General features: G+C 40.1%; 1 protein-coding gene across 11 annotated transcripts in view; it reads right to left on the bottom strand.

Moving 5' to 3' along the window:
• Positions 1-23569, bottom strand: part of myo6a (myosin VIa) — a 94035-nt gene that overhangs the window by 61513 nt on the left and 8953 nt on the right. For 10 of the 11 annotated variants that reach the window (XR_014532390.1, XM_083534955.1, XM_083534958.1 and 7 more), the window contains exons 2-11: positions 17250-17375; positions 14305-14374; positions 13478-13551; positions 11787-11916; positions 11326-11431; positions 11152-11207; positions 10169-10266; positions 9097-9261; positions 4069-4149; positions 1354-1534 (exon numbers count right to left, since the gene is read on the bottom strand). Coding sequence is in view for 9 of the 11 variants with exons in the window: in XM_083534955.1 (XP_083391081.1) it covers positions 1354-1534; positions 4069-4149; positions 9097-9261; positions 10169-10266; positions 11152-11207; positions 11326-11431; positions 11787-11916; positions 13478-13551; positions 14305-14374; positions 17250-17366 (1078 nt within the window). In the remaining 2 variants the exon portion in view is untranslated. Of the gene's footprint in view, positions 1-1353; positions 1690-1763; positions 4150-9096; positions 9262-10168; positions 10267-11151; positions 11208-11325; positions 11432-11786; positions 11917-13477; positions 13552-14304; positions 14375-17249; positions 17376-23569 lie in introns of all 11 variants that reach the window. The other variant, XR_014532389.1, reaches the window with a different exon arrangement.

The raw sequence follows: 23569 nt of genomic DNA, 5'->3' as shown, positions 1-23569 counted from the left end.
CTATTAAATTTTCAAAGTGGTAGATCAGGGGTTTGAATGTTACTACGAATTCAAATCAGAGCACCACCATGCTGCCCCTGAGGGGCCCTTGAGCAAGGCCCTAAATCGTCAACTGTTCGGTTCAATTAATAAGATAATTGTAAGAATCCCTAGATCAGCAGTGTCCACCTAAATAATGAATAAAATATATATGGAAATAAATGAATTGAAATGACACATTTTTAGCTCAAGTATTGCAGAAAATCTTCAGGCCATACAAAAACACACAAGGCGTTTTAGCGTGTAAATCAGGTTTGAAACTAATTGCGACTGAACAGTCTGTTGTATGCAAATCGAAATTCTGCCTCGAAGCTCCATTCTTGATTTAAAAAGACCTTTTGTCAAAAACACTCGGACACTTAAACTGCCTGCAAAGCAAATAAACACCCCCCCCATAACGGGTATCACTCAGGGTCCTGCCTTCATCCTGCTCATCAAAAACTTTACACGGCCAAAAAGCCATTTTCGATCGTTTATATTTAACCACCAGACATGAATATTTCAGCTGGGAAACATTAAACCGCTCGGAAGTTCACCGCATTATGGAGGCATTCATTTCAGAAAGTTTCTAACGACCGCGAAGGGATGTTTATGAGGACACGGAATGTCACCGGGATACAAATTATTGCAAGTTGGTCCGAAGGAAACGGGTCTACCAGAGTTCAAAGTTTTGCATGTGCGAAAATCTAAATGGCTGGATTTCATTATATAGGAAATGATCTACAATTGTTATTTGTCAACTCAAGAAATATGAGTATAAATTTGGACTGTAATTGATATCAACGGTCTGCTACAATGGATCAGGACCTCACTTTTCGCGTGAACAGTTCTGCATTTCAGCGCAATCACTGAACAGTACACCTTAAAAAATGATGAAACTATAATATTTGGTGCCACCTAGATGAGGATGGGTTCCCTTTTGAAACTGGTTCCTCTCAAGAGTTCCTCCTTATAGCACCTCCCTGCCACGATCGCCATTGGCTCACTCTTCAGGAAAAAATCCTATAAGGCCCTTAACTTATACATTCCAAGCTCGGTGGTAAAAATGTTGGACTCCTGATCAGAAGATTGTGAGTTAAAATTTTACCACCACTAAGCTGCCACTGCTGGGCCCTCAAGCAGGGCCCCTTAACCCTCAACTGCCCAGTTGTACTAATGAGATAACTGTAATTCGCTCTATGTAGTGCTGTAAATGTCTGTAAAGCTGCTTTGGGAAAATGTCTATGTTGAAAGTAAAAATAAAACCATTATAAGATGATGAATCCAAAAAAGACCTCAAAAGACAAGGTTGAATATATCGTATTTAGATCTTACCTGAAGTGCCCCCCGTTTCCTCGAAGTCGATGTTGCCAAGGTGAAGGACTCCAGCCACCACCCTGAACAGATCCAGCATCTCAGCATCATCCAGGCCTATCTTCTTCATGGCCACCACCATGCGGCTAAAATCGCCATAGTCGTCCAGCAACGGGTCCTTCAGAGGGCCTGCCTTCAGGTGCTAAACAGCCACAGAAATCAAAGTTTATCTACAAATGGCCTTTTTTTCTTCCCTGGAGAATGCTGATTGCAACTCAGGCCTCCTCAATTGACCTACATGACCTATACATTACCTGACGTTAATAACAGCCTTGTGGCTGAATGAGCACAAATGTCCTCAAGCACACTCCAAAAGAGTGGAGGTTGTTGTAAAAGAAAATGTGTCCACAAGCTTTTATCAAGGATATGACACAGAAAGGGGTTAAGGGAATGGCCAGTTGGTTTAAACAACCAGATTTACTATGGATGAACCGTTTTATGTTTTTTTACTTGATGAGTGAATGAAGAAACGCCAGAACTTTGTTATTTAGGGAAAAATTGCTTTGTGTTTTTATGTATTTAAACGTACACTGATCAGGCATAAAATAATGACCACCAGCCTAATGTCATGTTGGTCCCCCTTTTGCTTTTTCCAAAACAGTTCTGCATTACCTTCTCCAGCAATTTGAGCTACAGGAGCTCGTCGGTTGGATCGGACCACACGGACCAGCCTTGCATCAATGAGCCTCGGCCACCTTGGTGTAGTTGGTTCACCACTGTTCCTTCCTTGGAGCACATAGATACTGACGGTGCAGACTGGGTACATCCCACAAGAGCTGCAGTTTTGGAGACGCTCCGACCCAGTCGTCTGGACGTCACAATTCGTCAAACTCGCTCAAATCCTTACGCTCGCCCATTTGAGGACAAAATGGTCACTTGATGCCTAATAATATCCCACCCACTAACAGGTGCCATGATGAAGAGATAATCAGTGATATTATCTTCACCAGTCATAATGGTTTACACCGATCAGGCATAACACTATGACTTCATATTACGGCGACTTTAAACACTGTTAAAGTGCTGCCCCTTGAGACCGCAATCTATAAAGGACGAGATTACTAATGGATTCCAAAGCACCAATAACGAGGGTTGTGTTCTGTGGGTCTGCTCTAGCATCAGAGAAGGCACACAAGAAGCTTTCGGAAATGAGTATCACCTTCACGTTCCACAAAAAATGACTTCCGTGTCGAGGGATTTAGGTGTTAAGGCTAAAACGTTCATAGTTGTTCTGGTACAGGATGGAAAAAAAAAAAACCAACAACACAATGAGCATTTTGCATACCAATTGAAAGCCCTTTGTATTCCCACTAAACAATCGATAACCCCGAGACACACCAGGATCAAAAGTTAACCGGATACGAATGACGTAAAATTGATTCGTGCCACCGGTTCTATGGAACTGCCCCGAAGCAATGACTTCTGGGTTTACAAATCTAGACAAAAGAACAGGGGGGAAAAAAGGAATGAAAGATTTCCTCCTAAATAACTTGAGGTCCTTAAGGACACGCAAGTCGACGCCTTAATTTACACCGAGCCTTTCACCTTTCCTCTCAAGCAAGGCCAAATCATTATCCAGCGCTCCAGATTAACGACTGTCACCGTCCAGGATCGCTCAGGCGTTCCCGTTTTCTAGCCGACACGATGACGGAAGACGGTGTCCAATTATGTGTGAACTTGACAGCGCAACGTGGGACGTATAATGTACTGGCTCATAAAGTCGAGCGCATTGTTTAATACCCAGCGTGCCCGAGGGCAAAAGGGACAAAAAGACCGTTACGCTGATTGAGACAAGACTCAGGATCAGGGATCGTTTACTCGTAATCCTTTGCTCGTCCTGTATAGAAAAGCAGATGGCTCCAAAACGATTAGTGCCTCGCTTTGTTCTTCATTAACATGGAAGTTGCTTCCCTTGTACTCGGCAGCAAATCATATGTAGACTCAATGGACAAATGTATTGAGACACCTTTTTTTTTCCCAGCCATATGGGGTTCTTCCTCAAATTGTTACCACAAATTGTATAGAAACTTGAACTTGAAGAGCCAAACCTGGTCCAGCATGACAATGCACCTGCACACAAAGCCAGAAGATATACTTCTCATGGTTGGAACTTGACGAGCTCCAGTTACAAAGCTCTAACTCTGTTGAATACCTTTGGGATGAATTGGAACACCACCACAAGCCTCCTCACTTCACCAACATCAGTACTCTCCATGGAACATCCACCCGGAAGAGTGAAGGTTATAATTATAATTGCAAATGTGGGCTAAATACTTAATATTGAATTCATTAAATACCATTTTATGAATCATTTCTAGGTCCGAAGGCGATGAACACAAGCAGCCCCCGACCTTGTAAGAACCTCTCCTGTAAACAATATTAATTCATTTGGTTTCCCCTGCGGGGCCGAGCAGAGCAGAGCTGCTTACTGCACGCTCGTTCTGAATGACTTGTTATAGATATAAAATCACACTCGTTGCCAGAAGCTTAGAATCGGCTCTGTCTGTTCCATCAGCGGTACCTCGCAGGGGGTTCCTGGCGAGCATCCTACTCAATTAGCCCGAGGTAGTTTAGAGATCGATTGTGGCTTTGGGGGAAACTCTTCTTTTTCCAGAACATCCTAACATACATAAGGGGCAACACTTCTGTAGCGAGACAAACACGGAAATGCTTTACCTCTGGGCTTTTGCGGTTCTGCAAGACCTTCTGGTCAGTGTCCTTTGTGGCGAAGTAACGTGTGCATCCTCGGTTTAGGTACTGCAATGAAAAAAATTAAATACATAAAGTGATGGCAGAAATATATATAATATGTATATACAGTATAATTACATTATATTGACAAAAGTATTGGGACACCTGACTTTTCCAGCCATAGGTGGTCTTTGGATAGCATGACATTTTCCCTTCACTTGACCCAAACCTGTTCCAGCATTCCCTGTTTACAACAGCAACTCAAAGGAGATTTGCTTTACATGGGTTGGGCTGGAAGAGCTTCTGCTACGGATTTCCGACCTTAGGGAACACCTTTGGAATGAACTGGAACACTGACCCCAGGCCCTCTGCCTTAACATACATCAGTACCCACATATGGTTTAAAAAGTCGAGTGTCCCAATACTATTGCTTGGATAGTGTATTTTAGATATGCAATCATTCTGTATATTTACATAAATGTCAAATCATGAATGATAAATAATGCCATTATTTCATTTTGATATTTTAAAAATCATGCCAGATTGGTAACAAATCCCCGAAACACGCTGCATGGACGTGGCAAAAGAAAACAGTCCAGTAGCTGTCATGCGAAACACAAAATAAATGATAAATGTGCCCGGGTAAGATGTTTGGAATGACCCTGAGCTTGTTCAATACAATACAATGATAATCCGATGCGCCATCTGCATCAGACGTCTCTTTGTCCTGTAATCTGTCTCAACCACTATCGTTGTTCAGCAAACGCACAACCTGAACACAAACTCCATTAATTCTCTGCGCTTAATAAGACGGAAACATGGACGGCTGTGCAGACGTTGTCACCGGATAAATGATGAGCATGGAAACGAGGTCCAAGGTGATGGAGAGGGTTTGTAAAATAAGGGAGGCCTGATGGGACTTCAGGGAGAGGTGGAGAAAGACGAGGATTTGATGGACAGATAGACACGTTTACAAGAAATATAGATAGGGGTTTTTCGGGGAGAGTCGGATTGGTTGGGGATTTAGTAGATTTTTTTGTTTATTTAAGATTATATTAACAAGAAAAAATGGAAATACATTAATATAAACAAAAATCTAAAAAATTTTATTGTTCAACATAATACATTTTCATCATTTGAAAACGAATCATGAAGCAAAAAATACAACAAAGGAAAAGCAGAACTGTTGAGCAGCTAGAATCCTGTATTAAACACACACGGGACAACATTCCTCAGCCAAAGCTTCAACAACTGGTGTCAGATGTATACAGACGGAAGACACGATGCTACACAGTGGTAAACATGACCCTGTCCCAACTTTATTAATACCTGTTGAAGCCATCGAATTCAAAAAATGCATCCTTATAATGGTATATATTAATTATATTATATTAATCAGTATAAACTTTTAGTTTTATTGTGAATAGAATATGGATTTATGAGATTCGTGAGTTATATTTTGCACAGTGTTCCAACTATTTTGGAATCGGGGTTTTATTTAGAATTGGAATTGCGTTTTTATGAGAACCTCTGAAAAAATGTGAAGACTGCTATTGACTCGGCTTTTCGGCCATCAAGAAGTTCGAAGTTCGTTCCACCACCTAGTTGCCAGAACAGAAAAGAGTCAAAGCATATCTTTCTTGAACCCTTCGAGCCGGGGTTGAGGATCGGAGGAAGCATGGTGCAGTGTGGGTGAGAGATAAGAGCTTAGATATGGAGGGATGCTGGCTTGTTTTTTGACTTTGTAGTTGAGCACTCTGGATCAGCTCCAGAAGTCTAATGGCTTTCGGAGGCAGACTTTCCAGGAGCGAGTCACAGCAGTCCAGTCTGTATGACTGATTAATCGCAGTTTTTCAAAGTTTTGCCATCTGGTTAATCCTGATACTGCTGCTGTTGTTCCCTGTAGTTGCCGCTGTTTTTATGATCATACTTTTCATATTTCACTCTAGAGTAAATAATTATGTCTGTATAGTGTGTTTGCTTGTCCTTTCTGTTCAGATTTCAGTTTCACTCAAAAAGCCACTATAGGGTGGTCCACGGAACTCGCGGGGGGTTACAATCTAAGACCCCCTGCGATTTCCGAAAATCCACAAATTTTGGACGCACCCCTGCACCCCCCCATGGTACCTTAGCGAATTCCTTCAGACATTATGCCAGTTATGTTATGACAATTCTTAGTGAAATTCCTGGGAATTTTCCGATAATCCACAACTCGCTATTAGTGAGGTTCCAAATAAGAACCCGCAAATTTTCCGAACCGCAAGTTATCGGGGGTTCAATGTTTTTCTAATTCATGTCCTCATTGTTTTACGGAGGTCGAACGAGGTCAACTTTTCATGCCTATTCAAAACTAGCAACATTTGAACTGTATACGTGTTTAATACAGAAAAACAGTTATGCGTACATTCGGCCTTTAAGAAAACTCTGGGGGGAAAAAGTCACAAAGTCGTCGATCAAGCCGTCTAAACGCATTCACGTCGGACAATGCGATTTAATCTTCCTCAGATAAACTCGTCCTCACAAAAGCGCCCTAGCAGGAGCGCCGTTTTACTGAAGCAGATACACTCCATGCGCTACATGTGTCGCTTTTAACAAACGGCTAATGGACGCCTCCTACTGTTCTAAAAGACTCCGAACGCTCGTCGTTTCAAAATTTCGGGGTTTTTTTTTTCGCTTATTCAGAGCACTTTTGATTTCCAAATATTCTAGCTAAAATTAACATAACTCAACTAAAAACTAAGCAAGAAAGAGACCCAGAGAAAAGGACAGAAAGAGAACGAGAGCGAAGGAATTAAGTGTTTCTTTGTGCCGAGTCTCTACTTAGAACGAAGCCGTTATATATCTTATGTTAATGTTTTCTTCACCACTCCGTAAAACTTTCCTTTTTTTCAAATTTTTTTGGTAATTTTTTCAGAACCTTTTAATGGGAACTTCCTCTGGGAAATTTGGGAAATATTCCAAGTTGGAGCCTTTATGGGAATTTATGGGAATTCATTCGAAATTTGGAGAAATGTATACATATACAAACCAAATAAAACAGTTAGACATATTTGACGTATGCAAATGAGTCGTTTCTGAGAGGGGTTCCCTGGTGGTCTAGTGGTTTGGATGCGGCGCTCTCACCGCTGCGGCCCGGGTTCGATCAGGGAACCAACCCCAGCCATTAGGGTTGCACAAGCCAGTGCACTCTTAGTGCCGGTCCCAAGCCCGGATAAATGGGGAGGGTTGCGTTAGGAAGGGCATCCAGCGTAAAAAACATGCCAAATCGAACATGCGGATCATGAATATGAATGATCTGCTGTGGCGACCCCTACTGGGAGAAGCCGAAATAAAGTTTTTGATGTATGCAAATGAGTACTGATTTTTTTATTTTTTTTTTATTTAGATTTATCTTTGATTAAATCTTTGATTTAATTGTATTATTTTGTCGTACAACATCTGACACGTGCAGCACGAGGACGTTTTAAACATAAATACATGTAATATTTATGCAATTTATGCGAATACTCGACAAGCAGGACATTTTTTGACATCATCTTGCAATGCGCAGTGCATTGGGATGGGATTGGGATGGAATGAATGAACGTGCAGGTAGCAATTCAACTGAAATTGCATTCAATCTGGTCGTTTTAAACGAAATGATCCTGTAGGATTTTTAACTACATTTAACCTTCAACTACATTTGGCTAACCTGCAATTTTGTACCTTCCCAGTTTATCCCTGTTCATTCCTATGGAAAAAAGATTCCAGTCTTAAAAATTTCTGGAATTTCCCATTTATCAAGTGTACAACTCAGAAATCATACATGCTATTAGGAAATGCTTAACAATAGCTGTCGTACTTTTGTACAGAAATGTATGTTACAATGATAGAAAGGCAATAAAATTGGTTTGAATGCAATGAATTGAACACTACCTTCCAGCCAATCAGAAGCGAGTATAAGTATAATAGGTAAATCGATGGTATAAAGGACACAAATATTGTATTTGCTCTGCTTTGATTTTTTTTCACAAGTCTGCAACATATCAAGTGGTATCAAGGTGGACTTTTGGGGGCGTCAGACTTTTTTCTTAGATTTCCTACACAATTCTGTACCCTAAGTTTTTCATATGCTTTAATACTCCGTCATGAAGAATAAATGCCCGGGGCTTAAGTGTTGTCTACGCATTAGATTCGCACCCTGATCAGGGCTAAGCCTTCATTTCTTTTGAGTCAATGGACCTCTTCTCATTTCAATCGCCTTATCTCCATATAAGGCACTCGGAGTGGGGCGGATTATCAGGAGATCCATGTGCTCGTCCAATTTTTCACCTCCCCACGCTGAAAAAACCCAGAGCACGCCAAATTTCAGTCCCATAACTCTGAAATTGCAAAATGATCCGAAGTCTCTAATGCCATTAGAAAGGGATCTAGGTCAGGTTCGGTTTGCAGCCCTGAAAACGAAAATAGAGGAGAAATGAGAAACGTCCACATTGGTTTAATTTGTTGAGCTTTTATTAGGGTTTCCAGCCACGCTCGTTCCTTACGTCCTTAGATAGAAAGGTCTATTCTTGGACAACACTGCCATCTTGTGGTTACGGTAGACACACTGTTCTAACGCTGAAGCTTGTCTGAACAGGAAGTGGGGAGATCCTTCTTGAAAACTTCTCGAATTAGACACTAAGAGATGGTAATTCAGTTCCCTGGATGTGTTTAGCTTTAATTATTAGATACATGTACAAACATGGATCCAAATTCTGTGACGTACTGAATAAAAAATTTCGAAACTTGAATAATTTATGAGGTGTCACTTATAACTAATAAAAAAAAATGGACAATTTATGTCAAATAAATATTCAATTATCAGTGCAATTTCCAGATGATTATAATTTTATATATATATATATATATATATATATATATATATATATATATATATATATATATATATATATATCAATATATATAGTCAGTCAATGGACATTAACACAGTTAACAAAGTGGCAATCGTGTTCGCGTTTATATCACACTCACCCTAAAGCATTTTGGCGAGGACAGGTGGAATTTCTCGCGGATGTCCTCCGGTGCTCCAGCACACAGCCTGTAAAAGACGTGGTAGTTCCTCTCCTCCTGTCCCTGTGTGCAGATCCGCGATTTCTCCAGGAGGTAGTGAGACACGAACCCCCCGACCACTGCGTTCTGAGTGGCACACAACAGATTTAGAATGCAATCTACAGCCAGGAGAGACCTACACGTATAAACATACATATACTGTCCACTTTTTATATGCGTAGAAAATTTAGACGGAGCAGGTTTACAGACAGACTACATATTAAATGGACAAAAGGTTGTGGACACCTGAGTGTAAGATTCGTTTGTTACATTTTTAGTTCCCATTGGCTGTTATAAGGACTTCTACTCTTCTGTAAGGTGATGAAGTGAGGAGGCCTATTCAGTAGGGTTGATATTTCCACAGAGCTGGCTTTGTGGACTTGTCATGTTGGAACAGGTTTGGGTCTCCTACTTCAAGCAGGAAATCACATTTTTCTACAATTAGGTAAGATTCGTGAAGAACCACAAATAGCTGGAAATGTCAGGTGTCCCAATACTTCTGCTCATATAAAGTCATAAATTTGTCTCTATGAGTGTCACCAATCGAGCACAGCAGCAAGAGAAAACTCTCTGAGATGGTATGAGGAAGAAAGAGCCAGAGGAACCAGAGAGGAACCAGAATCAAAAAAGAGGACCCATCCTCATCTGGGTGATGCCACCTGTCCATTCATGACAGATCTGGGGGTTAAAGAGGTCTTGATCTTCTTGGAAATGGATGAAAGTGATGGATGAAGCTGCTCGGATGAGGAGTGAAACGTTTTGACTTTATATGACTCCACGTCCGAATGATTAAACTGCAACTTTATGGAAATCAGATTGAACGAGAAGCGGAAGAATTTGACGATGTCGGCATATCCTAGTGTTGTACAAAAAAACACATTCAAACCTCAAGATCTCAACAAATGGCTGCTATAGAGAGTAAGAGACAAAGAAAGTAGGAAAGAAAGAACGAGAGAGAGAGAGAAAAAAAAATGACAAATCAAGAGCAACTGACCTTTCCGTTAAAATGAATCTCCACAAACTTGCCAAAGCGGCTGCTGTTGTTGTTGCGGACTGTTTTAGCGTTGCCGAAGGCCTCCAACAAAGGATTCGCTGCAAAGTTTAAAAGAGAAGTTTAGCATTTGCTACAAATAGTTGAAAATAACTCGGAATGAGGTAATGCAATAAAATGGTCACGGATCAGGAAAACACTATAAATACCAAAAACGAGTAAAAAAAAAAACTAAAAATACATTTTTGGATGAAACATGAACATATGGGTGTCATAATGAGACCTACGCAAGTATTAAAGCACAGGCTTCCACATGCCTGTCATTTCAGTTCAATTCATTCACAATCAGGGTTGAACAACGTCCTCCCTCAGACGCCTTAAAACCTGGCAGTAGAACTTGCTCTTGACTGTCTGGCCCCTAGAGAGGAATTCTCGATGCACAATGCCGTAAATGTCAGAAAAGCCAACTATGGCTTTAATGTTATGGATTGTTCTCCGGCGATCATAATGCACGGGTTTCTGAATGTTTTCGACATTTTCTGCGGTCGAGCTTGTTGCAGGTCTTCCTGATCTCTTGTCGTCTTCCAGGGATGTTCTTCCTCTCTTGAAGCGGGCGTGCCACTCAAAACCGACTCATGTCAAACGATTCGGTGGTTTCATGCGGAATTTCACGCTTGCTATTGCTAATGCGCGGTCAGAATGGCACCAGCTCCCGACGTGTACAAGACGATGTCTTTTGGCACACTGACTTATAAAGGATGGTGCTCCCTGTGACTGTGCGTGCAGCCTTGTGCTGCCATCTATTGCCGCGTCACAAAACTAGTCTCGAAACTTCTGATACACAGCGATAATATGCTTTAGCATGTACAACAAAAAAAAAGGGGGGTAAAAATACAGAGAACAAATAAATACACATATGTGCAGAAGCTCCATCGAACAAATCATTGCTTCGGGTGTTGCATCTTGATAAAGCAAGGAACATATACCTTCAACTATTCTCTCATCGATGTCTTGACCCGTTCCATACGACGTCGTCAAGTACCTAAAAAAAACACACATTTTTGTAAATCCAAAGAATCTATTACGACTAGACTTTTGTCTTTTCTCTGTCTGGATGAAACACAGAAATGTGGACTTATAACTCGGTATTCTCTCCTTACCGGAGCACAAACTTTGTGTTCTCGGTCTTTCCCGCACCGGATTCCCCGGAGACGATGATGGACTGACTCATCTTCAGGACCTTCATGTCGCGGTATGCTTTATCAGCTGGCAGAAGACACGCAAGCAGAGTTTCAATCCACACACACACACACACACACAACAGTACGAAGTCTTTTATTAATTGTATACTAAACACACAAATTTTGACATGAACGACCTGGAAAAACTATACGGGTAGTTTGTACAATATAAATAAAAATGTATGTATGTGCACTGTATCGGCAAAAGTATTGGGACGCCTGAATTTTCCAGCCGTGTGTAGAAAAAAAAGCAACATAATGGAAAGCCTTTTACATTATACTCATAGAAGCCCTACCATTGTTTGATCCTTTTCTGCAACACCCTAGTCTATATACAAATTTCCTAATTGTTCATACACAACGTCCTTCAAGGAACTCACCGATAGCGTAGACGTGCGGTGGGAGCGTCCCCAAAGATCGGCCCTGGTACTGCTTGATGGTATCGGGCGAATAGAGCTTCGGGATGTCATAGTAGGGATTTACTGCTATCAAAATGTTCGCTACGTACGTCTACAAAAAAGAAAAAGGAACGTGATACATTTCAGTGCAAAATAGAGCCTGATAGATGAGTCAGTAACATCCTTTATTTGAATTTTTTATCTTAACATACTGTACATTAAGACTAACTGAGTCACTACATGCATTGCTGTTTCTTAGGTTTTAGGTTGTACATCAAAAAGCATTGAATGTAGCGAGCAAGTGTTGCAATGACCCATTTTAACCAGCAGATGGCACATGGCATCATTTTTAGGGTTGATTTATTTTTTTTTTTTTGCTTGTTTGTTTTTGTAGCTCTGAATTGTGACGTCTAGACCCCAGACTTTAAACACAGCCACTAAAAAAGAGGAGATAAGACAATAGTAAGACCTGCTATTTTGTATGGTTCCGAGACAAAAAGACAAAAAAACAAAAAAAAACAGGAGGTGGAGCTGGAGGTGGTGATTGGTAGTGATGATGATGGACAGGATTTGAAACATGTTTCTAATCATGTAGGACGTTTGAGACGTGGTGAGGGAGGCACAATTGAGATGGTTTGGTCATGTGCAGAGGAGAGACATGGGGTATATCGGTAGGAGAATGCTGAGGAGAAAAAAAAGGAAGGCCAAGGAGGCGGTTTATGGATATGCTGAAGGAAGACATGCAGATGTAGAGAAAAGAGTATTGTGGAGACGGATGATCCTCTGTGGTGCCCCCTTATGGGAGCACCCGAATGACAAAGAAGAAGAAGAAGATAGGGAAAATATGGTCAGTGTCTTAAATTTCCATAATTGGAGTTGAAATGAAGTACAGAATGCAGACGTGTCCCTGTATTGATGAGTTTTTAGGGTTAAAGAAGACAGTTTCATCCAATCCCATGCTAATCTCGAGTACCTATAGAGTATCACTGCGTCCTTCATATCGCTCATTCTTTAGATTTATCCGAGTTGTAAAAGAAAGAGCTCTGAAAACAACCGAGCTCCTGGAGGCGTGTTGTGGGCGGAGCTAAAGAGTCGAATCCAACTCCCTTAAATATAATATATAGTGAGAACGTATCCAACTAGCTACTGGTACTGGGAAACTGAGAGATCAGGACAAACCAGTAGGAGTATAGGAGATGTACAAGAAGATCCAAGCAAGTTTTTTCACATCTGCCTGAAGAATTCAAATTAATTCAATTCTTTTTTTATTTGTAGAGCACAATGGATATTTTAACAATAGGCATTGTCTCAAAGCAGCTTTACAGTGATAAAGAGGTTCTAAAATCTAAGTTTAGCGCATATAAGTTGATCACCAATGAAAGGCAACGTCGGCAGATCTCCGAAATAGCATGTGGAAGAAACCCTGAGGGGAACCATACTCAAAATTAGAGAATGTGTGCTCAGAGCTAGTCACAACAAAAAAAAAAGCCTACGTATGTTTTGTGTCCGTCTATTCCAGAGCAGTAGACTAAACAAGTGTAGGCAAATTGTCATGAAATTAATTGTAAAATACAAACAAAAAAAATCACAAAGGAAAAAAAAAAAAAATCGGTTCACGCACAGAAAAAAAGCAGCGTAACACAGAATTAATGAGCTTACGTAACGATACTTACGTAAATTTTGTCTTTGCTGTAGCGCACACGGATGTTGTTCAGAAGCGTAGCCTCGTTCAAGTACATCAGCGAGCCTGCGTTATATCATAGAAAGCGGAAAAAAAGTTTAGACACATCGTCAATGTGAACAGAAGAATCCAGATTGCAAGAATGAACTAAAAATTGTTGTAAATACTTTTCATTTTTAGGCTCGTGCTGAGAAAAATCAGTCAATGCTTAATGATTTGTTTTTTTGGTATCAAACATGATTAGATTTGAAGATTATAAGATTATAGAGGTCCGAATCGCATCTTTTACAACTTTTTATCTTAAAAATACTACAAATGGAGTGTTATTTGCATAAGCATAGGTTTTTAGACTATTATAAAACTTAAAACAATTGTTTCTATTGTGTTAAATTCAGCTACGCGATCCAATTACAATTTCGAATCTACACAACGTGATCCAATGGAAAAAAACATGTTATGTGACAATGTTATGTATATAATAGTGATGGTATGAAGAAAATTAATAGTAACAAATGTACTTTTGTTATATGGACAAGTACTAATGATTACACTGCCCCCTGGAGGTCGTTATTTTTATTACAATTAAATCTTCTCTAGGGACTCAGACCATGGAAGAGGTACAGAATGAAAACGATCCATTCATTGTTCTTGAATAAGCACTTCTTCTAAATAGGGTCTACATGGATCCTGAAGGGTTTGGACATGAAGTAAGAATGAAATTAATCAGATCTAGAAAAACAAAAAACAACCCCTTAGAGATTTCAGTTGGAATTTTTACAAATCAGAATTTGGCCCCGAATTGGATTTTTACACACTCACAGTTGTCCTCGACATGTTTGTTGACATCGTCCTCGGCCGGAAACACTTGGCTGACCGGAGCAAGGAACGTCTGGAGAACAAGAAGCAGAGCCGTGTTTACAATCCAGAGCCCTCATCCAGAACAACTTTAAAAAATTGCTTTGAAATCAGGAAATACATTGTGATGCTGGTTCATTAGGACACAGACAATAGACGAGATCAGTCTATATGTTTATATATGCTGTAAATTGCTCCATTTCGCTAAATTATATACTGTAATTTGTAAATCAAGTGCTAGTTCGTTCCACCATCTCGGGTTGCCAGATCAATGAAAAAAAAATCTTAAAGCATGACTTCCTTGTACCCTGAGAGATGTTAGGACCAGTTGAGGAGTGGTTGAGGCTCAGTGAGGGGTGAGTCAAGTGCTGTGAGGTAGAAGGTTGCTGGTTTGTTTTTGGTTTTGGAGGCAGGAATTGTGGGCAGCTACAGGAAGCTACATTTTCTAGAAATTTCAGTAGCTACAAAGCAAACCGAGGGATTTAGATCAATGCAGGTGTTTTAGTACATTATCATTTCTAGAGTTGTATTCTTAATTAAATACAACAATCCTGCACTGGTCTCAAATGGAGTGAAATGTTGGAGTGAAAGATCTTCTGATATAAAGCTCTGGCCTTCTATAAGCCTCCTCACCTTACCTACATCAGTACCTGACTTTACCAACATCCTTGTAGCTGGATGAGCGCAAATCTCCACACAGTCTAGTGCAAGATCTTTGCAGAAGAGGGCATGTTATTATAAAACCAAATGGGGACTGAATATGGAACAGGATGTTCAAAAAAGCTCTTATGGTCAGTTCAGTATGTAGTTCAGTAGTTCAGTATGAACTTTTGTCCATATATTCCAATCATATTTATTTTAGAATTTGGCTAGTTTGAGACAAAGGTGTATTACAGAGACCTGACTGAGGTCTTGTGAGGTCATGTCATACACAACACAACACACCACACACACAAAACAAGCAAATTTACATGTATTATTTATCCTACACAGCCAAAGCATTCGTTTGAAAGGAACCCGATTGCACAACACCAGCACAAAAAAAGACGGAGAACGAGAACAACGCTGCAATTCTCTCGCACTTGTACTTCCTCTAAAGCTGATTTCGTCGATTGATGATGCCCGTTTCATTAAATCCTCACAATGCCCCAAGTTGTCAATCAAGTCAAGACTAATTGAGTGAGTTCAACAAAAGGCTAAATTTATTTCTCAGGACAATGGTGTATACAGAGGACATTGTTCTCACTGCCGGATGTATCTGCAATTCGCATCTCGGAGCATAGCCGACGATAAGATACATTAAAAGATACCTATGAATATTTATTGATATATGATACGATTCACCCTTGTTATGATGCAGTGCGATCCAATTTGCGATTTGAATCAAAAAGATGTGATCCAATAAAAAAATTGGATGCTCTGCAATTCAATATGGTACTTTAGACAAACAGCAAATCATCAATTTACTTGAGTGCCTTCTGACTTCTAAAGGAAGAAGCAGCTCTACCTCTGCCATGTTAATCTCTTCACGTAGCAGCAGTGGTGCTGAGAGAACTAGGGCCACTCTTGGGTGTAAATGTAATAATTAAAATGTATAAATATTTATATCAGTTTATATTTATTTGATTATATTAATTTAATAACATAATTTATTGATGCTTGTCTAGTTTCGGACTTTTTTGTAACCCTCCACTGACCCTGCTTTCTCCTCACTGACTCTCTCTCTCTCTCTTTCTCTTTCTCTTTTTCCTGGCACACACTCTACACAGATAAAAACACTCCTCACATTGTGCCAAATATCAGAGCCAGGCACTCCAAGCACATCCGTCTAACGTCACACGAGGCAGATGTAACGTTTCTTCTCTCCCCCCATCACCCTCATCCACAAATCACTCATTCTACCACTAAACAGCTGTGTGCCACTCCGATCCCTTGAAACCTTCCTTCAATGCAGCTCTTTAAAGAAGCACTTTAGAGCTGCTTCTACTCCGAACGCCGACCTAAAAAAGCAAGTCCATTCCTTCATTGGACACAAGGGCGTGGTTCAAATCTCCAGTCGACTAATTCTTTTTACACGGCTCGGAAATTGTGTTTATTTATTTAGAATTTTTTTTTGTATATAAACCCAAAGAACACGGAAATGAGAAAACATCACAGAATAAGTCGAACAAGAGGGGGGGGGGGGGGGGGGGGGGGGACTGTGAAAAAGAGGAATAAAATATGACATTTTTTAAATACTGTACTGCTTTAAAGTTTCTATGCGAACAATCGGCACATGGACGCGAGACTATGATCTTTTTAATAACTATGAAAAGTAAAATTAGTAAATAAATAAATGTGGTTGTGTATATTTATTTATTTATGGAAGGAGTCTTCAATGTCACAAAAGTTTTTTTTTTTTTTTATATGACTTTAATGGCTAGAAAGGACCGCTCTATATTGTGTATCAAAAGTAGAATATGTTCTTCTTTAAAAAATGCAAAAAATGACATTTTGGAGTCCCTTTGTTTATAAAAGAAATTTATAAAACGCAGTCATTTGGAGGAAAAAAGAAAAATTCAGCTTCAGAGTAGTAAAAGTGAGGTATCGGGTATTTAGTAGAGAGAGAGAGAGAGAGAGAGAGAGAGAGAGAGAGAGAGAGAGAGAGAGAGAGAGAGAGAGAGAGAGAGAGAGAGAGAGAGAGAGAGAGAGAGAGAGAGAGAGAGAGAGAGAGAGAGAGAGAGAGAGAGAGATAGATAGATAGATAGATAGATAGATAGATAGATAGATAGATAGATAGATAGGGAGGATGAAGGAATAGAGGTATATATATATATACACACACACATACACAGACAGACAGACAGACAGACAGACAGACAGACAGACAGACAGACAGACAGACAGACAGACAGACAGATGGGTCTCACCTTGCACTTTTCCTTCAGAGGTTCGATGGTCAGACTGTCAGCACCGATGTCCACGATGGTGCCCAGCTGGAACCCGTCAGAAGGGTGAGGCGCCCACACCGGCTTTCCATCCTCCATCGCACCACACTGCAATCATACACGCTCACGTTACGCAGATCACAGCAGACACGATACACACCGGTTCAAAGAATAATCATGTTCGCTCGCTCAGCAGGCACAGCTTTAGAGTTCAGTGAAATATAAATATATATCAGGGCTGTTAAAAAGAACGCATTAAAAACACGTTAACGCAAATTCATTTTAACGGCACTCATTTTATTAACGCGTGACGAACGCATCCCTTCTTTACTCGGAAACCTTTTTTTTTTTTTTTATCTCGAACGGAAAAATTCTTTGTAATCATTTGTTTTACTGATGCGCCACGTCTTAAATCATGATGCACACATCCGGCGATTAAAACCGTCCGTGTGGAAACATCTCCCTTGGCATTTGATTAGTTTGTGTTCACATGCACTATAGATTCGGTTTACTCTGAGAGAAGTTTTTGCCTGCCTGTCCATACTAAACCCTTTTTTTAAACCCTTTTTTTTGTATTTATCTCCTTTCATTTTCTTTACAGAGCCTAGATGGTTTGTGTTTGATTCCCCACTTCAGTGCTGCAGTTTTAATTTGACTAAAACTTTGCACTTTTCCGTCCTTTTCAAACAATGAAAGGATCTGAGGATCGGCACAAAAAAATAAATAAATACAAAAAAAAACACATCCAACCGACTTTTATTTCCATACTTACATCCACCAACACAAAGTAGACTAAATAGTTACTCATCAACATAAACCTGAGATTAGCCATGTAGCTAGCATGACTGTTCAAACTTCTGTTACAGAAAATAAAATCAAACGTTCGATTAGGGTTAACCGGCTGAAAAATGTGTACGACTTTCACTTTTTTGTCCCTGATTGCTCGCCGTACACAAACACACAAAAGGCCTCAGCGCTGGCCAGGTCCCAGTTTCCAGCCTGAATCAGACTCTCAGTGTGGAACTATTAATTATTCGATTCAGGCTTCCCCCCGAATCGTTCGGCGTCTGCGTGACAATCAGAACATTCTCTCCTCAGGGCAACGACGATTCTTCCTCAGAACGGCCTTAACACACACACACACACACACACACACACGCACCACCAATCAGGTGAAGGACACCAGCTGGCTCAGGTTACACACTGAAATGTGCTGAGATCTCAAGGGCTTTTTTTTCACTTTGAAACTTTACCTCTGTTTAATTGGCAAGATATTAATTGTCATCTAACTAAAAATTGACACGATATGTATTGGGACACATTGTTGTTTTTTTCCCCTCAAACTGCATTATTTATCTGCTTTCCTTCTGCTTTTTATTTATTTATTTTTTTACATTACAGTGTAACCTCGATACTCGTGGGGGTTATGTTTTATGAACCCTCGCGAGTAACAAAAAAATCGTGAGGTTTCGACTCCTTTTGATGGTAAACTCAACAAAAATTGCATAATAATACAATAATAAAATAGTTTTTCAAACATTTTGTCGTTTATTAGTACAAAACGCTTTTTCGCTAATTACGGTTCCAAATGAAAAGTCGTGAACTATCGAGGTTCCACTGTAGATCATTTATCTTAGTTGAAATTTTACTTGCAAAACTACATTTGCGATCGATATTAAATTTCATACACACACCAATTATTCCATTTAAAAGTAGTTCACCGCCTACAGTGGACAAAAGCAATATTAACTACACAACATTTTCTTTGATAGCCAGGCGTCTTATATTGCGAAGGACAAATCTCCACCTAATTTTAGTCACTGGATCGGAGATCTTGCGCATCATCTCACATTAGATTCCACTAAATACTATAGTCGAACTTTTTTCTCTATTTGGCAACCAGTGTGACATACATAGAGCAAATGGGCTCTATGACCAAGGGCTATTTGACCAAGAAGTAGAGTGATGGGGTGCTGCGCCAGATGACCTGGCCTCCACAGTCACCGACCTGAACCCAATCGAGATGGATTAGGGGTGAGCTGGACCGCAGAGTGAAGGCAAAAGGGCCAAGTGCCAAGCATCTCTCGGGGAACTCCTTCAAGACTGTTGGAAGACCATTTCAGGTGACTACCTCTTGAAGCTCATCAAGAGAATGCCAAGAGTGTGCAAAGCAGTATTCAAAGCAAAAGGTGGCTACTTTGAAGAACCTAGAATATGACATTTTTCAGTTGTTTCACACTTTTTTATGTATATAATTCCATATATAATTTCACATGTGTTAATTCATAGTTTTGATGCCTTCAGTGTGAATCTACAATTTTCATAGTTATGAAAATAAAGAAAACTCTTTGAATGAGAAGGTGTGTCCAAACTTTTGGTCTGTACTGTATGTTTATATATAAACTGTATAGTGTTGCTGTGTACCCTCACTATGCAATAACAAAGTTAAATAGCAGGTCATCTTCCATATCTTCATGGAGTTGGCGTGTTGGGTATCATAACGTTGGAACGGGTTTGGGTTTCCTAGTTCAAGTGAAGGGAAAATGTCCTGCTCCCACCTCCCAAGACATATTATAACAACTTGGGGAAGCCACAAATGGATGAAAAAGTTCGGTCTCCCAATACTTATGTCCATATAGTGTATATTTTATTTTTGATATATATTTTTTTATTATTCTGATAATTCCAGCGCCACTTTGCCACGTAATGTCGCCTAACCATACCGAGCCTTTGACTATTACTTGACATCACCCCGTTCTATAACAGCACACACAATCAACTGTTTTATTCCATTATTTTCAGCTTAACCCTAATAAACCAGGAAAAGGCTTCACCCAGTTGAACATCCAGAAAACATAAGAAGTTGTCGTAAACCCGGCAGACCAACGGCTGAGTAAAACTATTTGCATACACAAATCCGGGCGTGACGCAATCCGAAGCCCATCTCTGGCTCTTCCAGCCAATGTAAGAATGACAAGTGTTCAGAGGGTCAAAACAAATGAACTATTTAAATGGACCTTTTTCTTTTTGCACCCGTGTGTACAATTAATCCCCTGCAAATCAGTGGAAATGATTCGCTCAGATGTTCTGGTATCATTTCTAAAGTTTTAATTGCACCTTTGATACGTTCCCTTTCGGTACTACCGTGAAGATACCATCTAGAGACTGTTTAGAACACCACGTCCATCAACTGATCCTAGTCCTACACGGTACACAAGCACAAGAAACAGGAAATCATTTCCAAAGTGCATGACATCAGCACAGCTGTTTAGTCTTTGATCCCGGAAACGATGCCATCTATGATCACATTGACCTGGATAGATGATTACAGCTGACCGCGGCGCATTTATGCAAATGTGGATTTCAGGCGTAAAAAAAAAACCCAGAACACAGATAATGGTATTACAGTTGCACTGGAACTGAAAGGATTTTCAATATGAATAAAAACTTCTGCCAAGTGGTATAAGTATGGTATATATATACACATACACACACACACACACACATACACACACACACTCATGATCCCAATGAATTAAACAGCATTTATAAATAACTTTTTCTTGTATCAAATTGACTAATCTCTCTTTCTCTCTTACAGAACCCCTGGAGCAAAGGGAGTTAAGGGCCTTGCTCAAGGGCCCAACACTTGCTCTCAGCGAGTTCTTTACCATGAGGTGCCATGTTGAACATCCAGTGGTCAGTATGAGAAAATCGGACTCAAAGCAACACATTTTAACTGCTCGAATACACACATTTTTTAAATGGTCCAGACAAAAACATGGACATGATGGGACATGTGGACATTTGCACGTGTTATTGAGTTATTTTTAGAGGACTGATTACTCTAAAATATATAATATTTTCATTTCTATACACTATTGTGCCTTGAGAACATATAATTAAAATGGATGCTGAAATGTGTGGGTGTACTTACTTTTGTAAGATGCTGTATTTATACTGTCGGGCCCTTAGGCAAGGCTTCTAACCCTATATGCTACATGGTCACTCTGACCACAACTTCCAAACAAGCTGGGATACATGAAGAAAGAATTTCACTGTACTGTAATGTACATGTGACAAATAAAGGCTTTTGGTGTGGGTGTGGGGGTGTGTGTGTGTGTGTGTGTGTGTGTGTGTGTGTGTGTGTGTTTGTGTGTGTGTGGGAATTATAGACTAATCGAAGTCGAATGGAATAATTTCACTTTGATTAAATTAATAAACACACACACAACGAAGGGAAACATTTCACAGGCCGGATTAATATTCTTCACGGTTAAACGCTAGCAATAAGCAGTGGCCTACTTAAATTCATAATCATATAAAAGGTCTCTGTAGGTCCATTACGGTGTTAAAAAGGCTGGTAATGTCTACTCCTGCAGAACAAATTCAGCTATTTGGGGCAGGGGTCATCATATTTTTTTGAACGTGGATGTGGATGAAGCTAATGCACCATGTATTTAGCTGTTTAAAAACAAGCCTTTTGCTGACACGTCCTGCTTTTAAATGAGGGGCTGAATGTAGAATGTCGTTGTCGATGGTTTGATCGTTTAATTCCAACATACACATTGTTTTAATGGTCTACAGAACTGCTGTTTTGTTACAAAAAAGATTTTGAGAGGAAATGCACTTCCACACAGGGAGTGCCTGCTAGCTGTTTGCTTAGCCTGCATTGACACGCTACAAGAAAACAAACACATGACACAAGAGCAGCCAAGAACTGAGGAAATCCCTCGACTTGGCTGTCTTACCACAAACAGGAGACATTTGAGAGGGGAAAAAAGTGCACACTGTCCTAACTACAACCCTTGACCTGAATACAGGCTGCGCTCTGAGCACAGGGATGTTTCGAACACAAATATGTCACTGTTTTTTTCCGAAATGCATCCATGAGGGCTACTTTACTGACTCCAGGTGACTCAACAATACTACAGCTGTAACGTGAAGCTAAAATGTTCCCTTTTCGGGCCTGACCTTTGACCTACATACAGCCTTTGAAAAGATAAACGACCTTCAGTCACCTCTAAGCTTGCATTCAGGTTATTATTTCACTGTTAAAGCTAACAGCTAGGCTAATGCAAGAGTTCCCAATCACTTGGCCATGAGATAGATAGATAGATAGATAGATAGATAGATAGATAGATAGATAGATAGATAGATAGATAGATAGATAGATAGATAGATAGATAGATAGATAGATAGATAGATAGATAGATAGATAGAAGTTAGTATCAAAGACCTTTTTGATACTTGTTTTGTAACACGCCACCAGAGGGCAACACAAGGGAGCACGCACAGTCACAGGGAGCACCGACCTCCATAAGTCAGTGTGCTAAGACATCATCCTGTTTAAGTCAGTAGCAACTGATGCTATTCTGACCACGTGCGCTACCAAGTCTGCTATTCCGCACCCACCTACTCGCCAAATTCAGCTCCTCCTGACTTCGCTGTTTTGCTGAGCAAGGCGACTATTTTTAAGGTGACTCTTTCTTGTATAAACGTCCATTCTTGTGCTTACACCATAGAATAAAATAAATAACGTAGAAGTTATATTTTAATAGTTGAATTAAAAAAATTTTAAGTGTTAAAATTTGTGCAAAAGTATTGACACCTTTTTTACAAACTTTGGAATGAATGCAAAAAAAAAATGTCCCTGGACAAGTAGTCCAGCCTTAATAAACATTCGAGGATGAGATTGTCTAAGTGCTCTTAGAAATGCAATATATTTTCAAGGGGGTAAGTGGGATAGGGTTATCGCCCCATGAAAACTTTTTTGAAGGACGCAAAAGAATGGTCAAGAGACCTTAAATTTCAGCTTAGCAAAAATTGGCCGGGCTGTCAGAGGGGTGTTATACCGCCTCCCTCCTGTTAATCACAGCTTCATTAAACAGTCGTAGGCATCCGTGAGTTCATTTATTTAGAAGGTAGATAGAAGATTAAAGCGATAGATATAGATATAGTCTCAGGGGAACCAAGTGTTAGATTTCACGCTACTCCAAGACCAAACTGAGAAGAAAATCGGCAGAACAAAACACCACATGAAATAAATAAATAAATACAGTGATCACGTTGCATCAAGTCCTCACTCACTGCAGAGCAAACAGAAATGCTTCAGAGAGCCAAAGTGACATTCGGACGACATGGCAAACGAATTAGGGGACGTAGCTTTCAGCTACCGGTTGGACTGTAGGGTTACATTCTCACACAACAGAGCCAGCGTTGTGCGTAAATCCAGTGTCACACACACACACCCCCCCCCCCCCCCCCCAACATTAGAGTTTGAATTCACGTAAATTGTTGTT

This window comes from Silurus aristotelis, assembly GCF_946808225.1.
Source record: "Silurus aristotelis genome assembly, chromosome: 29".
NCBI lineage: Eukaryota > Metazoa > Chordata > Actinopteri > Siluriformes > Siluridae > Silurus > Silurus aristotelis.
This window is presented reverse-complemented; position numbering and strand designations above follow the sequence as displayed.